This window comes from Strix uralensis, chromosome 23 (genome assembly GCF_047716275.1).
Source record: "Strix uralensis isolate ZFMK-TIS-50842 chromosome 23, bStrUra1, whole genome shotgun sequence".
NCBI classification, from domain to species: Eukaryota; Metazoa; Chordata; class Aves; order Strigiformes; family Strigidae; genus Strix; species Strix uralensis.
Genome location: NC_133994.1, coordinates 6375544 through 6397896, shown reverse-complemented (window position 1 = coordinate 6397896; position 22353 = coordinate 6375544). Strand labels below are relative to the sequence as shown.

The following is a 22353-nucleotide window of genomic DNA, read 5'->3' as shown; positions in this document are numbered from 1 at the left end:
AATATATGCTGCTTACTAGACAACTGTTAATTTCATTCTATACATGAGTTTTAAATATTTAAAAACAAAACATGAAGAGGAGATTTTTTAAAATATCCACTTTTCATTAACATCTGCTAGATCATCACAACTATGATCTACGTGTTCCATATCTGAGTGCGTCAAAACACATCTCACAGCCTGGTCCCTTCACCTGTGTCTGAGTTTCCCTCTGGCTTCAAATTCAAATGGAATCTCTTGCCCAGTGATAACTTCTTGCCATTCACTGACATTATGGGCATCATCCAGCAACGTCCCATTTTCCTCAGGAACAACACCTGGACTCCCACTGTGAGACAGTGCAGCCCTGTGAAGAGAATCACATCATTTTACCAACTGACAGAATGACTACCTCAAATAACAAGTGCTTTTTAGTCTGCCTCAGTCTATACAAGTCCTGCAGTAAACACATATACAGCATGAATGCATCTGACTGGTTTTCAAATTTTGTTGGCCCTCTTGAAAAAAAACCATCTTTTTGTTTTAGTAGTAAAACTATCTCACTGTCAAACAAAAGGCTCTTAATTAAGAAAGACTGGCAGTTGCCTATGTTTCTCTGCAAGAAAACAAAAGCACTGAAAACAACAGGGTTTGGCTGACATGTTAGAGAAGCCAGACAAATATTGTCAAAGTGATCCCAGAACAGCTTCTTACCGGGTCGGTGTTGTAGTTAGGGTAGCAAACCACAGAGTGCATCCAGTATGATTTCTGAGAGCAAATGGGACAAACGGCTGCCTACGTTTTGGAGTCTTCATTTCAGCTATAAAACAGAATAAAGATTTGTCTAAATGCTTGTGAGAGAAGCATTCATCAGGTACTAACGTAGAATGAGACCCAACGGCTGGGGAACCACAACCTGCAATAACTAAAGAAACACAGATTGAAGAAACAGGATAACAGATTACTAAACAATTTAAAATTTAGTAACCATTACAGAAATAGCGTAAAGCAAACAGAAAAGTCTTCCCCTACATCAACACACACACCCCACACCCCACCTCCCCCCAGGAACTGAGCTTAATCTACATGTTCTTTTGTTTCTTCTTATCAAGTCTTACAAAATACTATGTCTCCACTTCTAACTAACATGCAGAAAACCTAACTAAAAACCCAGTCATAATCAGGAACTCTTCACGCACACCCAAATGCTCATAAAGTATTATTCACTTATAATTAAGATTTATGCTCTATTTAATGTGATGAATACAGGATTACCTCGTACCCCCTCTGAATGGGACTTTTACCCTCAAAGACTGAACAAGTAGAAATATTTGCCTATACAGGATAAAGCTTACTAAAACAAAGTATGAAAAATAATCTGAATGCAACCAAAGGTAATCTGGTTTTGTTAAAATGCTGAGACAGCAAAACCCCAGAAGAAGAAACTTCATCTCCTATGTTTGACTTTTTTCAAGTACGCATTACTAACAAGCACACAAGTAGTACTCTCATCTTCCATACTGCAAAAAGGGGTAACGCAGGGTGAGTAGATAAGTTTTTGAAGGAGTTACAGTCATTGCATACAACTTTCTTCCAAATCAATGACAATCAATTCCTATAGACCTTACATTGTCAGTGGAGACGTAAATCTGATCTCTCTAACGCTTACAGAGAAAGTTCTTTCCAATTAAATAGCAAGAAGATGAAATTCTTGAGAATGAAAACTCTGGGTTTTGCCAACTGCAAATGAACAATTGTTTTACTGTTGAGCTTTTACATTACTTTATACAAGTTTTTGGCTAGCCCAGATACTACAAAGTTACATACCATAAGCCAAATCAACTTTTAATCTCGCATTTATTTTTTGAGACTTTTAAAAAAGAATTTTTGGGTCTACGGCCTGATTTTCAAAAGAAAACATAATGTAAAAGTTGCATGCTGAGACTACTGCCTGAAGATAAAGACTACCATCGCAAGGTTTTTTTTTTTTCATAATTCACTTAGTAATTTAGTTGCAACAGGTTTTGTTGTTTGATTTTTTTCACCAAAAAAAACTTCCTAAAAATACCTCAGCAAAAGAAAACCTTCTACCATTTTCCTTTTTTTTTTTTTTTTTTTTAAAAAACACCCATCTATGAACTGTCTGCAGACACTCAGAGGAAATGTTTTTAAGAGACAGTCTGAACAGGCCACAGATATAGATTTATAGAAAGATTTCTGTCCTCCCATTCAGCAAATTTTCTACAGGGGCAACATATTTATCAGTGCTGTTTTGTCTTCCATAACGTCAAAAATTAAAAAATCTTAGTTTAAACTGAATGGTTTTTCCCAAAGACTGTACTGTCAAATATAAAATAAATTAACAAGATATTTATTAGGAATGCCTTACTTGCTAAGGCTTACTGAAAACAGATTGTTCCTTCTGAAGACATCTTAAAGTTTTAAGTAACTAAATATACATGCTGAATCAGCTTAGTATGTATGTTGAACATATTGCTGGATATTTTTAGAATATAAAATAAAATCTTGTGATTTTATTATGCTAATTTTAATCACACTATAGTGTCTCTCTAAAAAAAGGACACTGAATAGTCAACAATTCATATAACCTTCCTCAAAAAGACAGTCTTCCTACATAGGGATTAGTTATACTTCTCCCTTCATTCCTAAAGGGCCCAGAGAGGAACACAAGAGAAAAAGAGGATGAAATACTAAGTTAAGCAGCTTAAAAGCAAAATAGCTGTTATGTTGTTTGGTATTGGGTTTTTTGTTTGGTTGGAGTTTTTTTAAATACAGAGCTACCAGCAAGTCACATATACAACACAGTATTGTACAAGAGCCTTCCAAAGAAGAAAAAACCCCTTTTTGTCTCTCTCTGCTATACAGTACCTCTAGCATAGATTTGATGCTCTAGGTTAGTCAAACTGGCTGTACTCCTAGTTCTAAGGTAGACAAGAGGAAGGCCTGGCAGACAGGAAAGACAAAGTTAGCAGGTAAGAAAAATCACACAAATACAGGTAGACTCTTCCCTATCATCCATCAGGAAAGATACAGACAGTTGGCATCATGCAATCAGTGTATGGATCTCTATCCATTTGCTTACACTAAACTGGCATTTGATTTGCTAAAATTTCTTCCAGAAGTAACACTGGGATAAAAGAAGCTGAAAATATCTGCCACATATCAAGAGCTGTTACTTAGAGAATTGTTCCATGAATGTAACAGCATTTTTTCCAGAATCTCAGTCATTTAGGTCTTTGGGGGTACAGAAATAAAAAGATCACCTCTGCACACACCCTAAACTCAACATTCTTACTTAACCTTTGACAGGGTAATCACTCATTAATTAAGAAAGCGTCACAAAAAAGGAAGCAGAACTAGCAGTGCAAAGTTCACACTCAAAGCTAAATAGTCAAAAAGGTTTTTGTTTTTAAATAATTGAGCAGAAAATAGCATTTTCATCTTTTTTGCCAAATATCTCTAACAAGTCATTGTGTGCTATGAAGACCAAATACTTATGTTTGTAATACATTACACAGATGACTCTGTATGTCAGGACTGTTTCAAATAAAGTGTGATTAATGAATATCATACTCTGCCCAAAACATGGTGGATCCACCGAAGAACCCATCCAGTCTTCTGAACTGATTACGTTCACCTCTTTCTCCTGTTTACAGTAATCTTCCATCCATGACTGTTTGGTACATGTATATTGTTCTAGAGGAGTATAAGCACAGACAGTAAATGTCTCCAAAGTAATTGAAAAGTATGTTAAATTCATAACACTAAAGTTACTCCACTTTAATGGCAAAAGTTTTACTTCACTCGTTTTTCTATGAGCCACTTACACAAGCTGAAGACAAACAACCGCTCATGAAATCACAGCAGTACCTTCAAAACCAAATATTTTTATATTCTTAAGATTTTTTTAAAAAAAAACCTGTCAGTGGAATTCCATGTTCTTAAGATACTCCTGTGGCAATGTAAGAGCTCTCCCTGAGGAGACAATTAACCTTAAAGATTTTCACGTTAGAAGCAGATTCCAGTGTTTTGGTTTTTTTTCCCTTTTTAAGAGGTCCATGCACATTCCTACATAAATATCAAGACACCAATGGAGTCCTCTGGCACAGTATTAATCATAAACTAACCTTACTACTTATTATCACTAGTATTAAAAAGCATCACAGGAACTCTTAGGAATCATTGATTTGCTTCTTCTCCTCTCACCTCGCCTCCCTCTTTCTGCCAACCCCCAGGCCTTGCAGAAGAAAGGAACAAATATTCAAGAACAAGGAAGGCTCTTCTGTTACATTTGCAAGCTCAGCTGTTTATTTTTTTTTTATTATGACCACCAACTTATTCAGATTTGCATATAGAATAAGCAAGGGTATTTCTGGGAAATGCACACAATCATAGTCTCACAACACAGAAGCTTACATGAAGTTTGAGTTAATGATGAACAAAATATTTTGATTTCCTGAGGTGGGAATTGACAGCTCAGCTTTTCAGAGACTGCAGAACTGAAATGAGTAGCTCCCCACTACACCTGTCAACGTACTGAAAAATGACGAGCTTATCAAAATATTTTTAAGTACTGTAAAGTATGGAAAGCTTTAGATGAAAGTCTGTTTTTGATTAAAAATAAATTTCAAACTACATATGAACTTGATAGAATTCATATGACCAGAGAAAGAATTCTTACTAACCTCTAAAATATGTAGCTCATGTCTTTACACTTTCACAATATTTGATAAAATACAGGCTGCCTAAAATGCACACCTGTGTACAGTATCACGTGAAGTATGCAGGGACTTGTGCCAAATCTCCCTCCCTCCCTCCCTCCACCTATGGCACACCAGCAGGACTCAATTAGAAATGTCTGTCATTTTCAGAACAGTGAAAATTAGACTGTAGAGTGATGCTCTCAAGGAATATTCCCACATACCTATCAAGACAGAGGTAATGTTCATATCCAAACGGTGTTTAGCCTTTACTTCCAGCTTCAGTCGGGAAGGGTGGAGGCGGCTCGAAGCTTGTTGTTGCCAAGAGACTGAACATGGCCATGGCTCAATAAATGGCTCCCAGCCTGAGAACAAACAGAAAACATCACATATATTACACATCTGAAGGCCACACTGGAATGCTGTTTACGTATCTAAGTATTTAATAATGGAACTTTAATAATGAGACCCTTTACTTTCAATCTGCATCTGAACTTGTGAGCCTACAGATTTAATTTACAAGCTAATAAAGAGTTGCTCCAGCTCCTCCGTTTGAACCAGTGTGTATTATATGTAGGGTCTTGCAGAAATATCTTAATTCTGAGGAAAGCATTAGAAGGCAATTACAGCTTCGTATTGAAGTTAGTTGGAACTAAGTTCTCTGAAATAGTTTTGAAAATTATTTTCACACTATTATACATAAGTTGGTCTACTATTCAGTATCACAAAAGACAAAGTTCTAAAAGGTAATTAAAAAAACCCACCCTACATATTTTTAAAAACCAAAAACCAGGTAATTCCTGAGAAAATTCAGTTTCTCTGAGAAAACACACAACTACATTATTTCTTTTGTCAATGCCTGACCTGTATTGAGGTATAATTTGCTTTTTTATATCTAAAATATAAATTATGATGGTCTTATGTTAATCCATTGTCTTCAGACTAATCACCTAAGTAATAAACTGAATATATCAAAGCAATTACATACTAAAAAAGAGAAGTGAATACAGAGACAGCCAGTTACGTAACTGTCATGTTGTTGGATAACCTTTTTATGCAATTACATTTGAAAACTTCAGTGCAACTTTCATATCAGCAACTGCTCTACTTTCCACATCCCTCCACATTATACCAAGTTAGCATATCTTGTCTAGGATCACATGTTCTTACCCACACACTCACATGATCACAGAAGTCAGCCTTTCACATTCCTTTACATGCATTTTGTGTTGAGTGAATTTCAGGCTACCATAGTAGGCAAGGTTGTTTTACTAAACTTAAAAGAAAATAAACCCCCCAGTATTTCACCTGAAAGCTCACGATTGTAATAATCTCCAGAGAGGGTAAAATGAGCATAGCCTTCAGGGTTGGCTCTCAAATGTTGGAGAAAATTCAAACCTGAAAAAAAAAAGTGAACATTATACTAATGCAAAACAATCAATTTTCCTGATTTCATGAACTGTTAAGCAAGTAATGGAAGGTTTTGTCTTGTCTTTTAAATTGAAATGGCATAAAAAGTGTATCATAATACTCTTCAAGTAACATTTATAGACAGCCATGCTTTACAACATTGAGCCTCCACAGGGTTCTGCTCGGATAGATTCCATTTGTTACGTGATACATAAATGGAAAACCAGAATCTTAACCCTACAAAGACTGTAATCTTCTTAAAAACAAAACTTAAAAAAACCAAACAAGAACTAAAAAAGAAAAAAAAAGAACTCCAAAACCCCCCCAAAACTCCACACCACAACCACCAAAACAGTGTCAGTTGAAATTTCACAAGTCCTAAGAAACTAGAGCATGGTGCTGAACACACACAGTAACTGACTGTAATTTTATGCAACTCCCTCAGCAGAATAAGATACTCACGTGAAAAGGTGAATTCAGCAAGGGGAACATCGCAGTCCATGCAGTCATCAATAAAGCAAATGCATATGCTTTCTGCTTTTACTTCCACTCCAGAGATGAACTGAAAAGGCACAATCCCCTGGCTATCGCAACCAGAAGAGGTCAGGGAAACTGATTTCAAAGGTTCAGCGTTCTTAAATAACCAACTTGCTGCTTTTTTCAAGTCACCTTAGATAAAACCAAACAACCAATCAATCATCATCTACTTTCTAAATGAAATGTTCTTATTTAAAAAACATACGGAACCTAACTAATTCCCTCTTTCTTAAGAGGCATAGCAAGACACCAACAGTGTCTTGAATGTTGTATTTAGTAACATAAATACAAGAAGATTATAAATACATTGGTATTTTCTAAAGAAGAAATGTGTTTTGAAGTTGGAAACGTAGTGGCAACATAATATAAATCCATATTAATACTATGAATGCCTATAAATAAGGCGGAAAACATGACCATGCTAAAGAAAAGGATCACTTGTGTTAAAGTTCCATCTTCTTTTCATGTATTGCATGTGGAAGTAGGTAAAATACAGGATTCAAAAAGGGAGAGATGAAAACATGTGGTCTAAAGAGATGGATAACAGCAAGAAATAGGTATACCATACAAGGAAAAAAACCCAACCCAAACCCCCAGACAAAAATACACTCAAACACCCCACATATCACATCCCAAAAGGCAAGGAGAATCTTTGGGGGGTAGGTTGTTGTACACAGTAGTAGATGCTTAAAGTTATATGCCAACACAGAGCCAAAGAAGAGAAGGAAATACTGCCTGTGCATCAGCTACTCTAGAGTCTGACAGTTTTTACTTAATTGCAAGTTAGGTAATATGAACAATCTGCAAGGCCAACTAAGAATATTTGAGCTTACCTTGGCAGATCAAAAGAGCTTTACGACAATCTTCCATACTGAATCCCAACTCCTGGAGGCGAGCCAGCTGTACCTCTGTAATTGAACAGTTAACCAGTCATAAGTCCTTGACAGTTATCTACTTGTTTTCATTTCTAAAATTAAGATACATCTGTATGAAAAATGGGGTTTTGTTTGTTTAAGATTGCAACTGTAGAAAAAGCATATGATTCAGCAATGCTTTTACAAAAAAAAAAAACCCCAACAAACACACACCTGAAAACCAAACCCCCAACCCATAACGTTTACATTTCAGAATATATGGGCTATTTTTATTCTCCTACAGCAAGCCAAGGTACTCCATGAATTTCAGCTGGGACTACAATTTTTTTTGTAAACCAACCCTTCATTCAGAACACAACCAGTTATTTACTTTGAACTCCCCACATGACTCAAGTGCAGTAGCAAAGAACGTCTTTTTCACTAGTGTGTATTTCCTCATTATTGTCAGGTAGTGGTTGTGACCACACACAATTTTTAGTTTGTAAAAAAGCAATGTCACCAAAACAAAAGATTACTAGACATGAAGAGATAACTAGTAATTATGATGGTTTCCATTTCACTACCAGTTTAATGAGTTTGAAGAGGCAGCCCCTCTCCCTCTTTAGAAGTTTGCTACATAAGATGTATTCCATCATGATGACTTACAATGACAAGTAATGCTAAATAAAACTTACTATAAAACAACCCACTGTCGTACTACAAGCAGAAAAAAAACCAAAAAAAGGGCTTTTTTCATACTATCATCAGTATAATGCTATCATCGGGTAATTCAAATCAATGAATGGTTTTACACGATGAAGATAACATCTTTTGTGTCAAGCATATAGTCTAGCTTCACACTGCAGAAACCTCCTTTAGATATAAAAAATGGTTTCACTCCAACAGTTAAGAACGTACCAAGAACAGGATCCAACATGCGTTTGGATATATCTCTGTTTTCATGGGTCAAGGAGGAAGTCTCATTCACCAGTGCTAAACTGGAAGGATTAGCAGTATTTTCAGCAATCGATAGAGTTGAGTCAGGCATAGCTGCACTAGTCTGTTGAGGAATTGACTTTGCAATTGCCAAGAATAGTTGAACGTCATTGTAGGACAGTCTGATATCCAGTGCTTGCAACTGAATCTAAATGAAAAATTAAGAAATAAGATTCAGTAACCCTTTTCTATATATTTTTCTTCTGTACTTTGGATATTAACAAATCTTTTCCCAAAGGAAGACAAAATTTAGCATTAAAATCTGATGACCACACTGTTTTAAAGCTTCAGTAATGAAATTACCAAACTTGTTATTATTTACTAACAACCAAAAAAAGCTTTCCTTTGGTATAACAGTAAAAAGAAGTCTCTAAATAGATTTCCCCTCTAATAAACTCTAACGATGAGATACAGAAAATAAAACTTTTTCTTTCAGGTATTAGTAACCATCTAACATGTCTACATTATCAGCCCACTTTTTTCCTCACTATTAATCTCCATAATATATCCCAGAAATCACTCCTCTGTTACTACTAAAAGCATTTTCTGCACGACTGTTTCTTTGCCTTTTGCACTCCAGGAAAATCTATCTTATTATTTTCTTATGCATTTGAAAGTATTTTATTGAATCCTTGGGCATAAAAAAGTCTGTGCTAGATCATGATTTAGTATTCTCTATTGCATACAGCTTTATTCAGGCCTTTAATATTACCTCTAGAATAGGAGGAAAATCCTCACTATTGAAAGCATCCAACAGCCCTGAACCACTTGGGTAGGAAGCATTCCCAACAAGTTCCATCTGAATTTGTACTGGATCAATAATGGACAGTGCAGTCTCTTGCTCATTTCCTAACCGGCATGAGAAAACCTAAAAAATTACAAATGGTTTTAAAAAAATTAGGAACTGAGAAAACAGGCCTAGCAAGAACCTCAAAATCAAAGACTGACTATCACAAAACATGAACTAACTGTTTTCTACAGACAATTCCTTTTGTAAAATTAAGACAGCAGAGATTCCAGAATCTTTCCAGACAATTTATTCCAGTGCCGTAAACTCAGGAAAAGAAATTCTGATATGCAACCAAATATTCCCAAATTCTGCTAAGCTTAACTCCACTACTCCTATCACAGATATGGAAAACGCTTTTTCTTTGGTCTACAATAACCATTTAGGATTTACTACATCTCTGCACAGCGTCTTCTTCTCAGCAAGTTCTTTTAAACTTTCTCAATATATTATGTAATTCTCAATTCTGAGTATCCTTATTGCGCTCTCATCAGTTGTTCAGAGCTGCTTCAGCTCTGTTTTCCCAAGACGAGCCACAGCACTCCAGCTGTGGTCTGACTCTGCTGAACAGGCTGCAAGAATCACTTTGCATGCTCAAAATTCCTACTCGCAAAAGATCCCTACTTGCATATTCCAACGGCACGATACTGTTTGTTCACCTCAAGTCAGTTATGATTACAGCTTGTGGGCCTTTGCTGACTATGTCAGCTTCTGCCTAACCCAGTCACTCCTCAGCTTTCAATTAATTTGCCCCTTTATGGCTGGAAGCTAGATTAGTAACTACCAATATTTTGAGATTATGGTCAAGTGTTTCAGTGTCTTAACAGAAACAATATAAAACCATTCTTAAAACTGCTGCAGAATGAGTGTATTTGATGAGGAACTAACAAACTCCAATAATCATCTGTGGACTACCCTGTTTTATACATAGTAAAGTAACTTCACAAGCTTCTCTCATTTTAGACGTTTTACAAAACCAAATTTTTTTCTTCTTACCTCAATGCCAAACAAACTACCAGAGAAAGGACGATCTAACAACTTGGGCTTGTAAGTGAGAACAGTAGTCCCCTTCAAAATAATTGCATTGGTATCGAAACAAGACATGTCTTCAACAACCACAAATTCGGTTCCTTAACAAAACAAAATGACAAATAATAAGCAGGGCAATTGGAAATACCATTAAGGTATTTTAAGCATTTGTAGCAGCTTTCTTCATTTTCTGTCCTTTAACGGAGCTGTTTTTCCACTAGCACATGGCTTTTAATCAGAAAAGCTCCCCAAAAGGCACTAGAGAAGAATACATTTACCTGTCACATTAACCTTAACTTCCAGTTGTTTTTCTGCAGACACATGTAGCGATGAACGTTTTGTAACTACTCCACTTTTCACTGTTTTTGGAACTACAGTTGTTTCACTGCTGTAAGTTCGCTGCCGGGAAGAAAGGTGATTTTCCCGCTTTGTGGTATCTCCAGGAGTATATAAAAAGTCATGAACAAGTAACAACCAGTCAAATATTAGAAATACACGAAGATTATTCAGAACAACTGTGAAACTGGAGGAATCCTTAGTAGACCTTTTAAGAAAAGAGAAGCATACATATGAACTTCACATCTTGCATATATTTAAAAAGATGTAGAAAACTATCAGTATCTAGCAAGTAAGAACTATAAGGAACTTTATAGGGATACACTTGGTTTACAGTGTCTGGCCTTTAATATACATATATGTATTTAAACAGAATAAAATTCATCAAGTTGCTGTACCCACAGAAACCCAACAGATCTTAACTGCAAGAATTCTAAGCTGTAATGATGCAAAGAGGAATTGAAAAACTATGTAACAAGAAATTAACTTCTAAAAGCTCCTTAAATACATATGCATTATCAATATTAATTTGCAGAGTCTCAAATTTTAAAAACTGATCTTTTTATTATTATTTTACATCTGTTTGGTATCAAACGTAACGTACTGCGTGTGAAACTTAGACCTCTAAAACATAAAGCATATCCCTCTAAAAGATTAGACGTACAATGTGTTTCCTCTCACACCCTGACAGCATTTTGTAGCACAGGAAGCTTCTCTGTCATTCAGAAAAAATGCCTTACTGAACTTTTAGCATCACATTTTGAATATCTGGCTAGGAGGGATAAAAGTGTTTGGCTTCATGATCTGAAATACCAATTATATTTGATCATGCTAACTGGAAAATAATCTAAGTGCTTAAATACCATGAAACAGTTTTATATCCAACACATTCTGAACTATAAAATCTCTAAAGAACTGTAATTCCTTTGTGAGAAGCAGCCTGCCTGCACTGCTTCCAATAGTAAAAGCCTTTAACCCTCCCTGGCTCTCCAGGATATTTCCAAAAAGCACGAGCCAGCATAACACTATCACTGAGCTCTGCAAAAGCTTACATCTATTGCCAAGGATGCTCTCACCAGTAAAAACGTAACACATGCTTATGTGGCTAAAATTTAAAAGCACAACAGTTGGGAAGAAAATTCCTGAAACTGTAACTCGTAAACCAGATTAGGCTGTACTGTGCAAACCAACCTCCAATCTAGGCAGATATTGGATCAAACATTACATGAAAACTTTTTTTTCTTTTTTTTTTTTTTTTTTTTTTTTTTTTAATGATAAATCCCATGGCATTTTCATTTTATTCAAATCAAAATCTTGGTGTCTTTCACCAACTTATTAAGGACTTAAAACAATCATGCATTATCCAAATCTTTACAACACATTTCTCTCAACTGCCTTAAGTTTGGTTGGTTGGTTTTTATATACCAATGTCATCAAGATTTTCTACTGGACTACAATAGTCCATGGACTTTTTTCTATGTTACTCCTGCAACTGCTTCTGAAGGTATCATACTTATAAAAGAGTTAGAAAGCTGAGTGTGGACAGTGAGCCTGATCAAAAGTGAAAGCAACATCTCTAGTCATCTCACTTCACCCTCTTTTTGTCAGTTAATATCCCAGAACAAAGCACCATGCTGATACAGGTAAATATTGACATTATACTTTACATTCCTGTTTTCAATATTAAAATAGAACAAAATAGATATCCACTGTGATGCCTTTAAGAATTCCAAGAGATTTGGATAAGGAAAACCAAACAGCGTGGGATAGCATACAGAAGAGAATGGAGAGATAGTTTGTTTATTTGATTCGCACAGAAAGGCAAGTGTGACACCTACTGGAAAACAGCTTTTGCACAACATATATTTAAAATTCTGTAATATGGCCTTATGCAAACATACAAATGGTAGGCCAGAATTATCAAGCTTTAAGCACTACCAATTTTAATAGGCCAGTACATCATCCGATTCATTACACATTCAAACCTAAATTTTATTACAATGAGGGGAGAAAAAAATTCAGCAACCTTCAGTTAATTAATAACTACAGATTTTAATCTACCAAGTACCACTGACTACCCCAAAAATGTGTTCAGATTTAAATACAATGCCACCAGGTTTATCTATATTAATAACAGCTGTATGAAAAACAAGACAATCCTGATTGAGGATATCATTATCAAAACAAACAAGCAAATCCAGAATTACTAACCTGAAATGCAATTCAATCTGGATCGCCCCTGGACTAGTAGTATTCTTTGATGACTGAAAGATGCAATTGAACACATTTGGTGTCCCTGCAGTAGTCTTCTGTCCAGCATAACGTGTGTCAAATGCCATCATGGAATGAGAAACCAAATTTACAGACTTTGTTCCATTTGAAGAGCTTTCAAAAAGCAGCTTGGATTTCTTAAAATCAAACCTAGGAGAATAAAATACAAAACAATATATTTAAGAACCTTGTAACTCTTCTATTTCTAGAAGTCACTTGTTTTAAAAGTATCCATGGTATCCTGACGATGTCTTTCATCTATATATTTTCTGAACCAACTATCATCACATCTCATGTCACAAAGACAGAAAGTAGATCTATACTGTATGTTATAATATTTTCCCCTGACACAGAACCTTCTGGATTAAAAAAAAACCCAGCTAAACAACATAGCAGAAATCTGTTTCTTTAAGATTACCTCGCACCATTTTCTTATTTAGAATACCATTTGTCTTGTGCAACTGATTACTGAACTCTGATTTCAAGGACAACTTGAAAGACACGGATGGTATCTTTTGAACAGTGTCATGCCCTTTCATCTTTCAGATCAGCTGAAACTCTCAAGTTGGAATAAGAAATTCTATTTCATTGCATTATTAACCCATGTCATGTATTATGTTAATTCCTGTCCTATTATCTCTCAAATGAGCATAGTATTTAGGACAAGGTATTCAGTGACAAAAGAAAATTCATACCTGGCTAAAGAGCTGCATCCATCTTTTCCTTTTGGATCCATCAGTTCCAGACTCACATTAACCATGTCGATGAGGAATGACATGGAAGTATACACTTCTCCACTCAAAACTGTCTGAAAGTGGAAAACACCAAAGCATTCTTTTTAAGAGCATCTGTAACTTTAACTCCTGAATTAAATTTTGTTATTTCAAACAAATGCAAACAGCTGTAGTGTCTTTCTCTTTCAAAGAGTTTCATTAACCATTGCTGGGGAAAAGTTACATTCCACAACAGCGTAGCCTTCAACTTGAAAATTATCTATTAATCCATTTTCAGGCTATTGTTGTACAGCTTGTTTGTTTTTAAATAAAATGTCACTGTCAAACTGTTTCAGGTACCTTTTATTATTAAATCAGATTTGTAGTTTCTAAAACTTTTTTTTTTTTTTAAATTTTAGGTGAGAAGCCTGACCAGAAGAGCATATTTGTATTAGGAGAACTGTACCCATTCTTTCCTCTCTTAAAAGAGAACCCTAGACACTTCCTAGCATTTTTCCCCCTGCTGTGGTCACATATTTGTTTCTTAAGCAAAGACTACAGTCATGCAACATAGACAACGTTTAGAAGCCCCACAAGATCAAGAGGAAACATGTTGTCCAAAACCTTCCCTTCCCAGTAATAAGGATAAATATTCATTATTTCCAGGTGTTGCCCACACTCTTCCTGAAAGGATAGTATTTGACAACAGCCAAATAGGCGATACTTGAGAACCTGCTCAAAAAAAAAAAAAAAAAAAAGGCGGCTCAGCTCTGCTATAAAGCTTTTATTGCTGAAATTCTTCTTTCAGATTTATAGGACAAAAAAAAGGGCTTTTAACACAAAGTAATACACATTCCACAATCTCCTAAGTCTTTAGGAATGTCATAGACACCATGGGAAACGAATCATCACCCTGTACGTGATTACAGGATAACCTTCAAGTCCCTCCAAAAAGCTCCATTCACATGGAAAAAACTTAAAACTTGTTACTGTACCAAAAATATACTGCAATAGCAGCTCATCTTAAATACTTCAGGAAAAAAAAAAAGTACAGTTTTCATAGATTTGTTAACTTTTTTCCCCCACTGATACATTTCCACAGACCTAAAATGAACTACCAAATACAAGCAATGATGGCTGTTTCTCACACTGTCTCTTCTAAAGATTGGAATGTCAGAAACATGATGCAATTGTAAGAGCAAGCCACACCTGAAAGGACAACAGTATCGCTGAGACAAACCTGAATTCACAGGAGTATCTACAGATAAAAAGTTCCTTCATTGATCGTCTACCTAAATTTTTTTTTTTTTTTTTTTTCAATTTAAATCTACCAGTCCACCTGGTAAACTACAAGAAAGTAACAGATATTTAGCCTAATCAGCAAAAACCCCAGACATTTCCAGACTGAATCGCATCAGCATATTGTTCCTCTTACATGAATTCTTGGATCCTGCAAATCATAAGGCCGCATGAATTCTTCTATAGGCTCTCCAAGGTTGTTCTCCAGCAGTCCATGTATCAGTTTATACTTATTCAAATCCAGAGAGCAATGGACTGATGACAGATTGCCATGTATCGATATGTCTGCAACTGCATGACTTAGCTCTCTACAACAAAGGAAAAAACCTCAGTATTTCAAGGTGCTGTAACACAGCAGGCAACACTTTAAAGATACAATAAAAGTAATCTAAAACACTGGTTTTAGGCTGACCGCATAAAGAGATCCTGTTTAGATAAACTCACTTGTCCAAGTTTCTCTCTACTTGTAACTTCAGCCTGAAAGGTTCTGTTAATAGGCTTCCTCCTGTCTGCCTCACGAAGTAGGATGGAAAGCTCAAGTCCACACTAGTATCTTCCACAGCCTTTGAATACTCTCTCTGATATCTTTCTGCAGCAAATATGTCCATGTCCTGCAGATCAACCACAATGCAGTCTAAGAGGCAGATGTGATCCTCTGCAAGTGCACAGGAGATAACACATTAAAAAAGAAAAAAGGCATCTGTACAAAACTAATGCAATTTACTTTTAAAAGAAATTTAGTTTTTCCTGGAAGTTATTCCGATTTTGGTTTTAAAATTTTTTTTATTCACACTCATCAATTATCTGTAACCACCAGACACCAAGCTCATTCACAGGTAAATATAGCCTTAATTAAGAGTCCAGCTATACTCCTTATATGTCTGCAATATGCATCTCAAAACATGCCCAAATTGCAGGATCGTTATTCCAGAAATGGAACTACAATTCCCTCATCCTTTAAGCTGCAAAAATTAACCCTAAAACTAAGAAGCCAGTTCTTTTTAAATCTACAGTCTTTAGACCCATAGTCTTTTTTTTTCCAGTGTCACATAAGATATAACCAAAATTGGACCGCAGTATTTTACAAGAGCTACGTGGGGTTTCTACTATTTATCACATACCTGGGCTGTCAGGGTTTGGCAGAATAGGTAGCTTTGATTGTTGCCCTTGTTGCTTAGTCAACGTATTCAGTGTAGGCTCACTCTTCAGCCTAGAAATATTTGTTCCCGATGATTTTTTCATGAACAATCCTTCCATCACTACTTTTGATTCATCAGCACTTGTTTTCTTCATGCCATGTTTCGGGGTTCCCAAAGGAGATGAAAACTGAACTGAATCCTGCTAATGAAAGTAATTTGGTAATTAACAATAGATTTTTAATTTAAATTCTAGGAACCAATACATCAAGGTTCAAGCTGCAACAAATTCCTGTAAAAAAACTACATATTTTATTTGAATACCAGTATCTTTTACTGTAGAAAGATGGCCAAACTTTTTTCCTATAACCTGAACAGCAGATTAAAACATGTTTATTTCAGCAACATTTTCAAAAAAGCTGTGCAATCTTTTCAACATGAAATTAATCCAAAACCAGGGGGTTTTGCACAAAACAAAAAAACCCCAAACCCATGTAAATGAAATTAATACAAAATAGAGGGGTAAGACTGTCAAGTTATCAAGCATTTCTGTAGACTAAAGATTGTTAAATATTTAAAGCTATTTTTCAGAACATCTTCAGATGATGAAAACAACATATGCCATTATTTCTGCAAGATCATGTCAGCAACTTAGTATTTTATTAGAATACGTGAACGAACACCGAAGTGTGTTATAATGAAATTATAATTTTATGTGCTTTAAATACTTCAGTCATCATCCCAAAATTTTTCTGCAGTAGCTAAGCTTAAAATAGAATAAATCCCTACCCTTATTGTTAAAATCCCCACAGGTGAAAAAAAGAAAAGCTCATTTATATTGATGTATAACATTTTAGACATTTCCCCACCACCACATATCCAGTGGAAATCTTACAGGTTTATCTGCTTTCATGATGCTGTCTAGCATCAAAACCCTGCAAAGGGTATAGCTCACTAGTAAAATAGTCACATCAACATTAGGAATTTATTCTCCCAAAAACCTATGTCTGGTGGAACAGGTTCACACACTACCTTTATACTCCAAAGCCAATTTCAGGGTTCATTTAGTCTGTCCTGATTTAAATTCATTAACTTCAAGTTTCAGTTTTACTCAGCTTCACATGCTCTAGCAGGTAACAACCACTTGCCCTTACTCTGGGATTGCTCACTTTACCCATGACTGCAGCATTGTTACTATCATTTCCCACCTTCTTTCTGTAAACAGCTTCTGATGTCACCGTACAATCCTTACCCATAAACTTTCCTTTCTGGTTTTAATTATTAATCTTACTTGCTTTACGTGGTTTTTAAATATTATTCACTGGAAAAATTCATTGCAGCCATGATCAAGGATTTTAAGATTAAAAATTTGAAGACGTTAACATTTAACTTTATACTGTAAAGACAAGACTGTAAAGTACATGCAAAGAAAAATCATCACATCGTCTATAAATCTATGAATTTATGCAATAACTGCAAATTAATAGCTCCTCAGACATGCATAAAGAGCACACCACAACAAATTTAAGTCCAATTCTTATGGAATTCAGCAAAGTCTTTAGAACAAAAATGTCTGTTTTATAATGTATAAAGGAACTTTTAAAGTGCTAAATTCCACAAGAATTTTTTTTTTAAATGAATGAGGAGCACCTGAGCACTACTATAAAGATATGAAATACCTCAAATAAAACTGGATCCTTGTATGCATTGCCTTGTAAAATCCGATCCTCGAAAATAAACATAGGACAGAGAAAAAATGAAAACAAACAAAAAACCAAAACCCCACCCGATCCCATTTCAACCCCCTAAACTTCTACAGTGATATGTAACACAGTATCTTTAAGTTGAAATCAAGTTACTATGCACACATCCTTTCTTTTAACTTCTAACATTAATTTAGGAATCTACCACTTACAAACCTTTAAATATGTCAGCACACTACAGTACAAAAAACCCCCCAATATTACAGTCCAGTATTTCCTTACCTGGTAGATACAAATCAGATGGCAATCAGCAATTCAGTCCTCCTAATTTCTGCCCCCCTTTGAAATGGCATTAGGGGGTTCCCAGAACAACTACCCATTTCGTTGCACAGGTTAGATATAGAAAGCCATCCAAGATGGATCTTCCTTACCCCAAATTTTGTGGCAGCATCTGTCAACAGCAACACCAACTATTCCCTGTCCTGCACCTAGCCTTAGGATTAAGCATTCACTGAAAACCTTTCACTAGGTTTCACCTAATCAGGGCAACTATACATACTCAGTTACATTAAGAGCAGAAAAAGAAAAATCAAAAACCAAACCAGAAAAATTCTGGTGTTCCACAGCGCTCCAGCAAGTCTCAGCCAATACTGATCTCTATTTCCTACTACTCCTGCTGTCAAAATTGTGTTTGGTGAGGAGTTGAAGAAGCTACCAGAAAGGGTTAGCTGAAAGTCCGTTATGCTCCCACGTTCAGGTGTGCACCCAGCTGGGTCCCGCTTCCTAATAAAGCCAGTTCTAGTGGGTTCCACAGAACAGTCTCCCCTCTGCCCTGAGGGTCTCGGAAAGCAAGGCCAGGTGGAGGCACAGAAGGGAGAGCTTGGTTCAACCAGCATCAGAACAGATCCTTAAGATTAACCCAGCACACTGGCATGGACTGTTTCACTACTAGTAGTATAAAGTGTATATATAAAGTAAAATGTAAGAATAATTTACCATTTTGACGTAGAAATAAAATGCACAAGAACTAGAAAAAACACAAGCTGCTAAATTAAGAAGTAATGTTCTTACCTTGTTCTTTAATGAAAAAGTACCCGGCATACCAGCAAACAGAAATCTGTTCTTGACTTTCAGTTTTCCAAGATTAGCTACAATAAGACTATTAGACTTTGAGCTTTCAGGTATAAGCAGAACAGGAGCATCAGCCTCAATATCAAGAAGAACTCTGGAAGCTCGCTGTGCTTTATCTCTTACCTGGGAGATTAAAAAAAAAAAATCATTAAAAAAAAAAAGAAAAAAAATACAAGTGGGTGATTATTTCACACTGATTAGTACTGCATTCAGGAACACTATTCCTTGATTTAGAAAATTAAGATGTGGTAAAATTTTATACCAAAACCAAAAGAACTCAAACTCTTCTTTTAGGCAGAGAATAAAGACTAGTTAAAAAAGGACTGTGACACAAACAGCCCACACCTGCGCAACAGGTGCAGCAATCAGGAGTGAAACACACTGTCACCACTGAACCCAGAGGAGTAACAGACACTACTCAGGCCACTACTTAAAAGATTACTTAAGAAAAAACTATTTCCAAAGGGAAAAAACCCATCATTTAGAACAGATGTTTCAAAATCAAACTTCCTAACTGATGCACAATGAAGCATTTTAATATACGCAAATAGTAACTGTCTTTCTTCCAATTATGAGAAGCAACCTTTTAAACAAGACTACTACTATTAACTATATTAATCACTCCCACATTAGGTTTTGTACAAAATAGGCTATGACTGTCATGATTATTTATATATCTATTGTGCAGTAGTTCAGCATCTGATTCTCAGCCTACCAGCCATCATACTTAATCAAAGACATACACCTGAGTAGAACAGGACTTCTCCGCACTTGATTCTCCTTATTCAGTTATAACTGTCTGGTGAACAGTGGAGAAAAAGGCAAGATAAAATCTTGAGCCCTTTTTGTCCAGCATCACAAAGATAGGAAAACACCCATATCAGTGCATACTACAGGATCCAGGTACCAAAGTTTTAACTAATTCTGCACTTTCAAATAGCAGCAGGAGGGTTCTAAATATGGTCTTTTAACTACAGGATGACTATGAGCAATCTCCACTAACACCAGAACTCCAAACCCCCCCATCATTTCAACTCACTGAGCTGATGCATTAATATAAATTTTATACTGCATTTCAACTTCCAAAAATAGGCTAGGAAAGAACAGAAAAAACCCAGACATACTGTTTGTCCTTCAATTGCTGCTCTTTGTCGCCCCAAGACATCCTGAAGCTGAGTAAAATGTTGGATGAAAGACACCACCTCTGCCTGGAAACGCTGCGTGTGCACATACTGAACAGATGCCATTCGTAGAGTAACACGAATATCACACTCCCTCTGCAGCAACGGATCTGGCCTCCCATATCTGTGATAAAAGTTGAAAGTAAAATTCAGCTATTTTGGCTACATCTTACAAATAGTGCTATTTATTTTTTTGCATTAAAAATAATAATATAGAGGATTTCACTGATGTTCTGTAAAACTGGTTTACATTAATTATTTCTAAATTACATATAGTTAAGTGCTACTGAGTTTTAATTAAGCAAACAGGAAAATTCTACATTTGGAATGTACCTCTAATCTCTACATCTAACAGCTACACCTTTGGTGATTTTATACATCTGAACAGTGACTTTTAAGCAGTCTATTGCATGATAATCTGTAGATTCAACTCTGAATCAGTGTGCTGTTACATTTTAAATTAATTCCATAACATTACTCAAATAATTTCTAACCTGATTAATTCTAGTGGGTGGAGGAGGGGGGTGAAAAATCATGAAACATCACAGGATAAGAACTATTGCTTTACACAAAGCAGGACAACTTCAAAAGCACACTATGACAAAAATGAACCATTAATTCCAAAATTAAGGAGCAGTGGAAAATTTATTCCATCAGTTGAAAACCTCTTTCAAAAACCAACTACTCTTTTACCCAGAAACAAACTATCACCTAAATACTTTCAAGAGTAGCTTTACAGGGAAATAAAAAAAATATTTTTCCCAATAAACCATGTACATTGCAGGACAAAGGAAAGTTAAAAATCATAGGTTTATGACTGAAAATGTTGAAATTAAGTCACAAGTGTCCAAAGCAGAATCATGCAGACCTGACAGCTGTGGGTTTGGATTTTTGGGGTTTGTTTGGGTTTTGGTTTGTCTTTTTGGGGGGTGGGGAGTTAATGGTGCTAATATCGAGTAACAAGAAGTTTAAATTCATACTTAAAGACTTGGAAAATAAGTGCTTCTTCACCACTTGTAGTGAAACGTTCCCTGTAAAATTCTCCATGAGCTGTAAGATCACTTAAGGACAGACTTCCAATACTTCCTTGCAGGGCTAAATCTCCCTCTGCAAAACAAAAGACAATTAGGATCCTTAAACACAGGTAAGTTACTAAAACCCAAAAGTTTCTATTAGTGGGATAAACTTGTTACAAGTAATTAAATAAATCACATTCAAATAAACATTAAACCTCATATTCAAAGAAAATCACATCTTTCTGCTACAAAGATATTAACCCAAACATAACTCTATGCTTCACATACATAATGTAATCACATCACTTTGATTTGTGAAGACTTAGATAGAACTCTTTTTTCTCCGAAATAGTGATATACACTATTGTTCTGCTCTGCAAAGGTGCAGTATTAAAATCCTACCCAATCTTAGCTAAAATGATCAAGGGTTTGACAGCTGGGAGGGATGCAAGGTTTAAAATCAAGCCTGAGGAGCAGAGGAAGAAGAATTGGAAAGAAAATGTGCAGCTTGCCCAGGAAACACACACACACAAAAACCCAATGAGCACCAAAAGCATTTCAAATCACAGCTCCAGTGCACGCCTCCTTTTATTTTAAACTGCATACAGTCTTGGCCCTCCAGGCTACTCACCAATCACTTCCAAGTGAGCTGCAAGTTTTGACACACTGGCTTTAGCAAGCTCACTAGTTGTCTTATTCAGTACTAACGATAAAGAATGGACCTGGTCAAACAAAAAGGAACAGGTTGGTATTAAACGATATGACTTCACAGCTGGAACATCTTGTTCATTTTTTTCAAGACAATTGCACTGTAACACATAAATGACAAACAAGAATTATCTGACTGGGGAGACACTGGAGGAAAGCAACCTTTTTACATTCTTGTTTGCACATTAAAGGGTCTCCCAAGCAACCCAGAATGATCAGGTCATCAACAAATCCTAGCACTGTTCTCTTCATCCTTTTCTCTTTCAAGACTTGTTATTTGCAAGGTAGATTGCAGGACCTCTGGGCAAAGACTATATATACTTTTTTTTTTAAATGTATGCTTTTTTGTATATGTATAGACATATATGTATATATATTTATAAAAGTATGTACTTTAAAAAAAATAAACTCCATATACTCAGAACAGCACAGTGCCAATTTCAGTACGTCAGGTCTTTTAATACTGAAACAACCTTCAACAAGAGATCACAGACTTTCAGTCTGTGCCCTGTGTTATCCCAGGGAAGCAACAGTCACTGCCCACAA

The 22353-nt window shown here is 35.8% G+C and overlaps 1 protein-coding gene across 10 annotated transcripts in view; it reads right to left on the bottom strand.

Moving 5' to 3' along the window:
- VPS13D (vacuolar protein sorting 13 homolog D) overlaps positions 1–22353 on the bottom strand; it is a 108718-nt gene that overhangs the window by 63283 nt on the left and 23082 nt on the right. For 5 of the 10 annotated variants that reach the window (XM_074893071.1, XM_074893074.1, XM_074893072.1 and 2 more), the window contains 22 exons: positions 21731–21821; positions 21064–21190; positions 20027–20207; positions 18843–19025; positions 17748–17795; positions 16054–16273; positions 15377–15587; positions 15069–15240; positions 13616–13728; positions 12861–13070; positions 10592–10857; positions 10281–10414; positions 9210–9365; positions 8420–8645; positions 7481–7555; positions 6573–6779; positions 6009–6098; positions 4925–5065; positions 3574–3696; positions 2869–2943; positions 694–799; positions 194–346 (listed from right to left, as the gene is read on the bottom strand). In XM_074893071.1, the coding sequence (XP_074749172.1) occupies positions 194–346; positions 694–799; positions 2869–2943; positions 3574–3696; positions 4925–5065; positions 6009–6098; positions 6573–6779; positions 7481–7555; positions 8420–8645; positions 9210–9365; positions 10281–10414; positions 10592–10857; positions 12861–13070; positions 13616–13728; positions 15069–15240; positions 15377–15587; positions 16054–16273; positions 17748–17795; positions 18843–19025; positions 20027–20207; positions 21064–21190; positions 21731–21821 (3308 nt within the window). The remainder of the gene's footprint in view (positions 1–193; positions 347–693; positions 800–2868; positions 2944–3573; positions 3697–4924; positions 5066–6008; positions 6099–6572; positions 6780–7480; positions 7556–8419; positions 8646–9209; positions 9366–10280; positions 10415–10591; positions 10858–12860; positions 13071–13615; positions 13729–15068; positions 15241–15376; positions 15588–16053; positions 16274–17747; positions 17796–18842; positions 19026–20026; positions 20208–21063; positions 21191–21730; positions 21822–22353) is intronic. The other 5 variants (XM_074893073.1, XM_074893078.1, XM_074893075.1 and 2 more) reach the window with 5 other exon arrangements.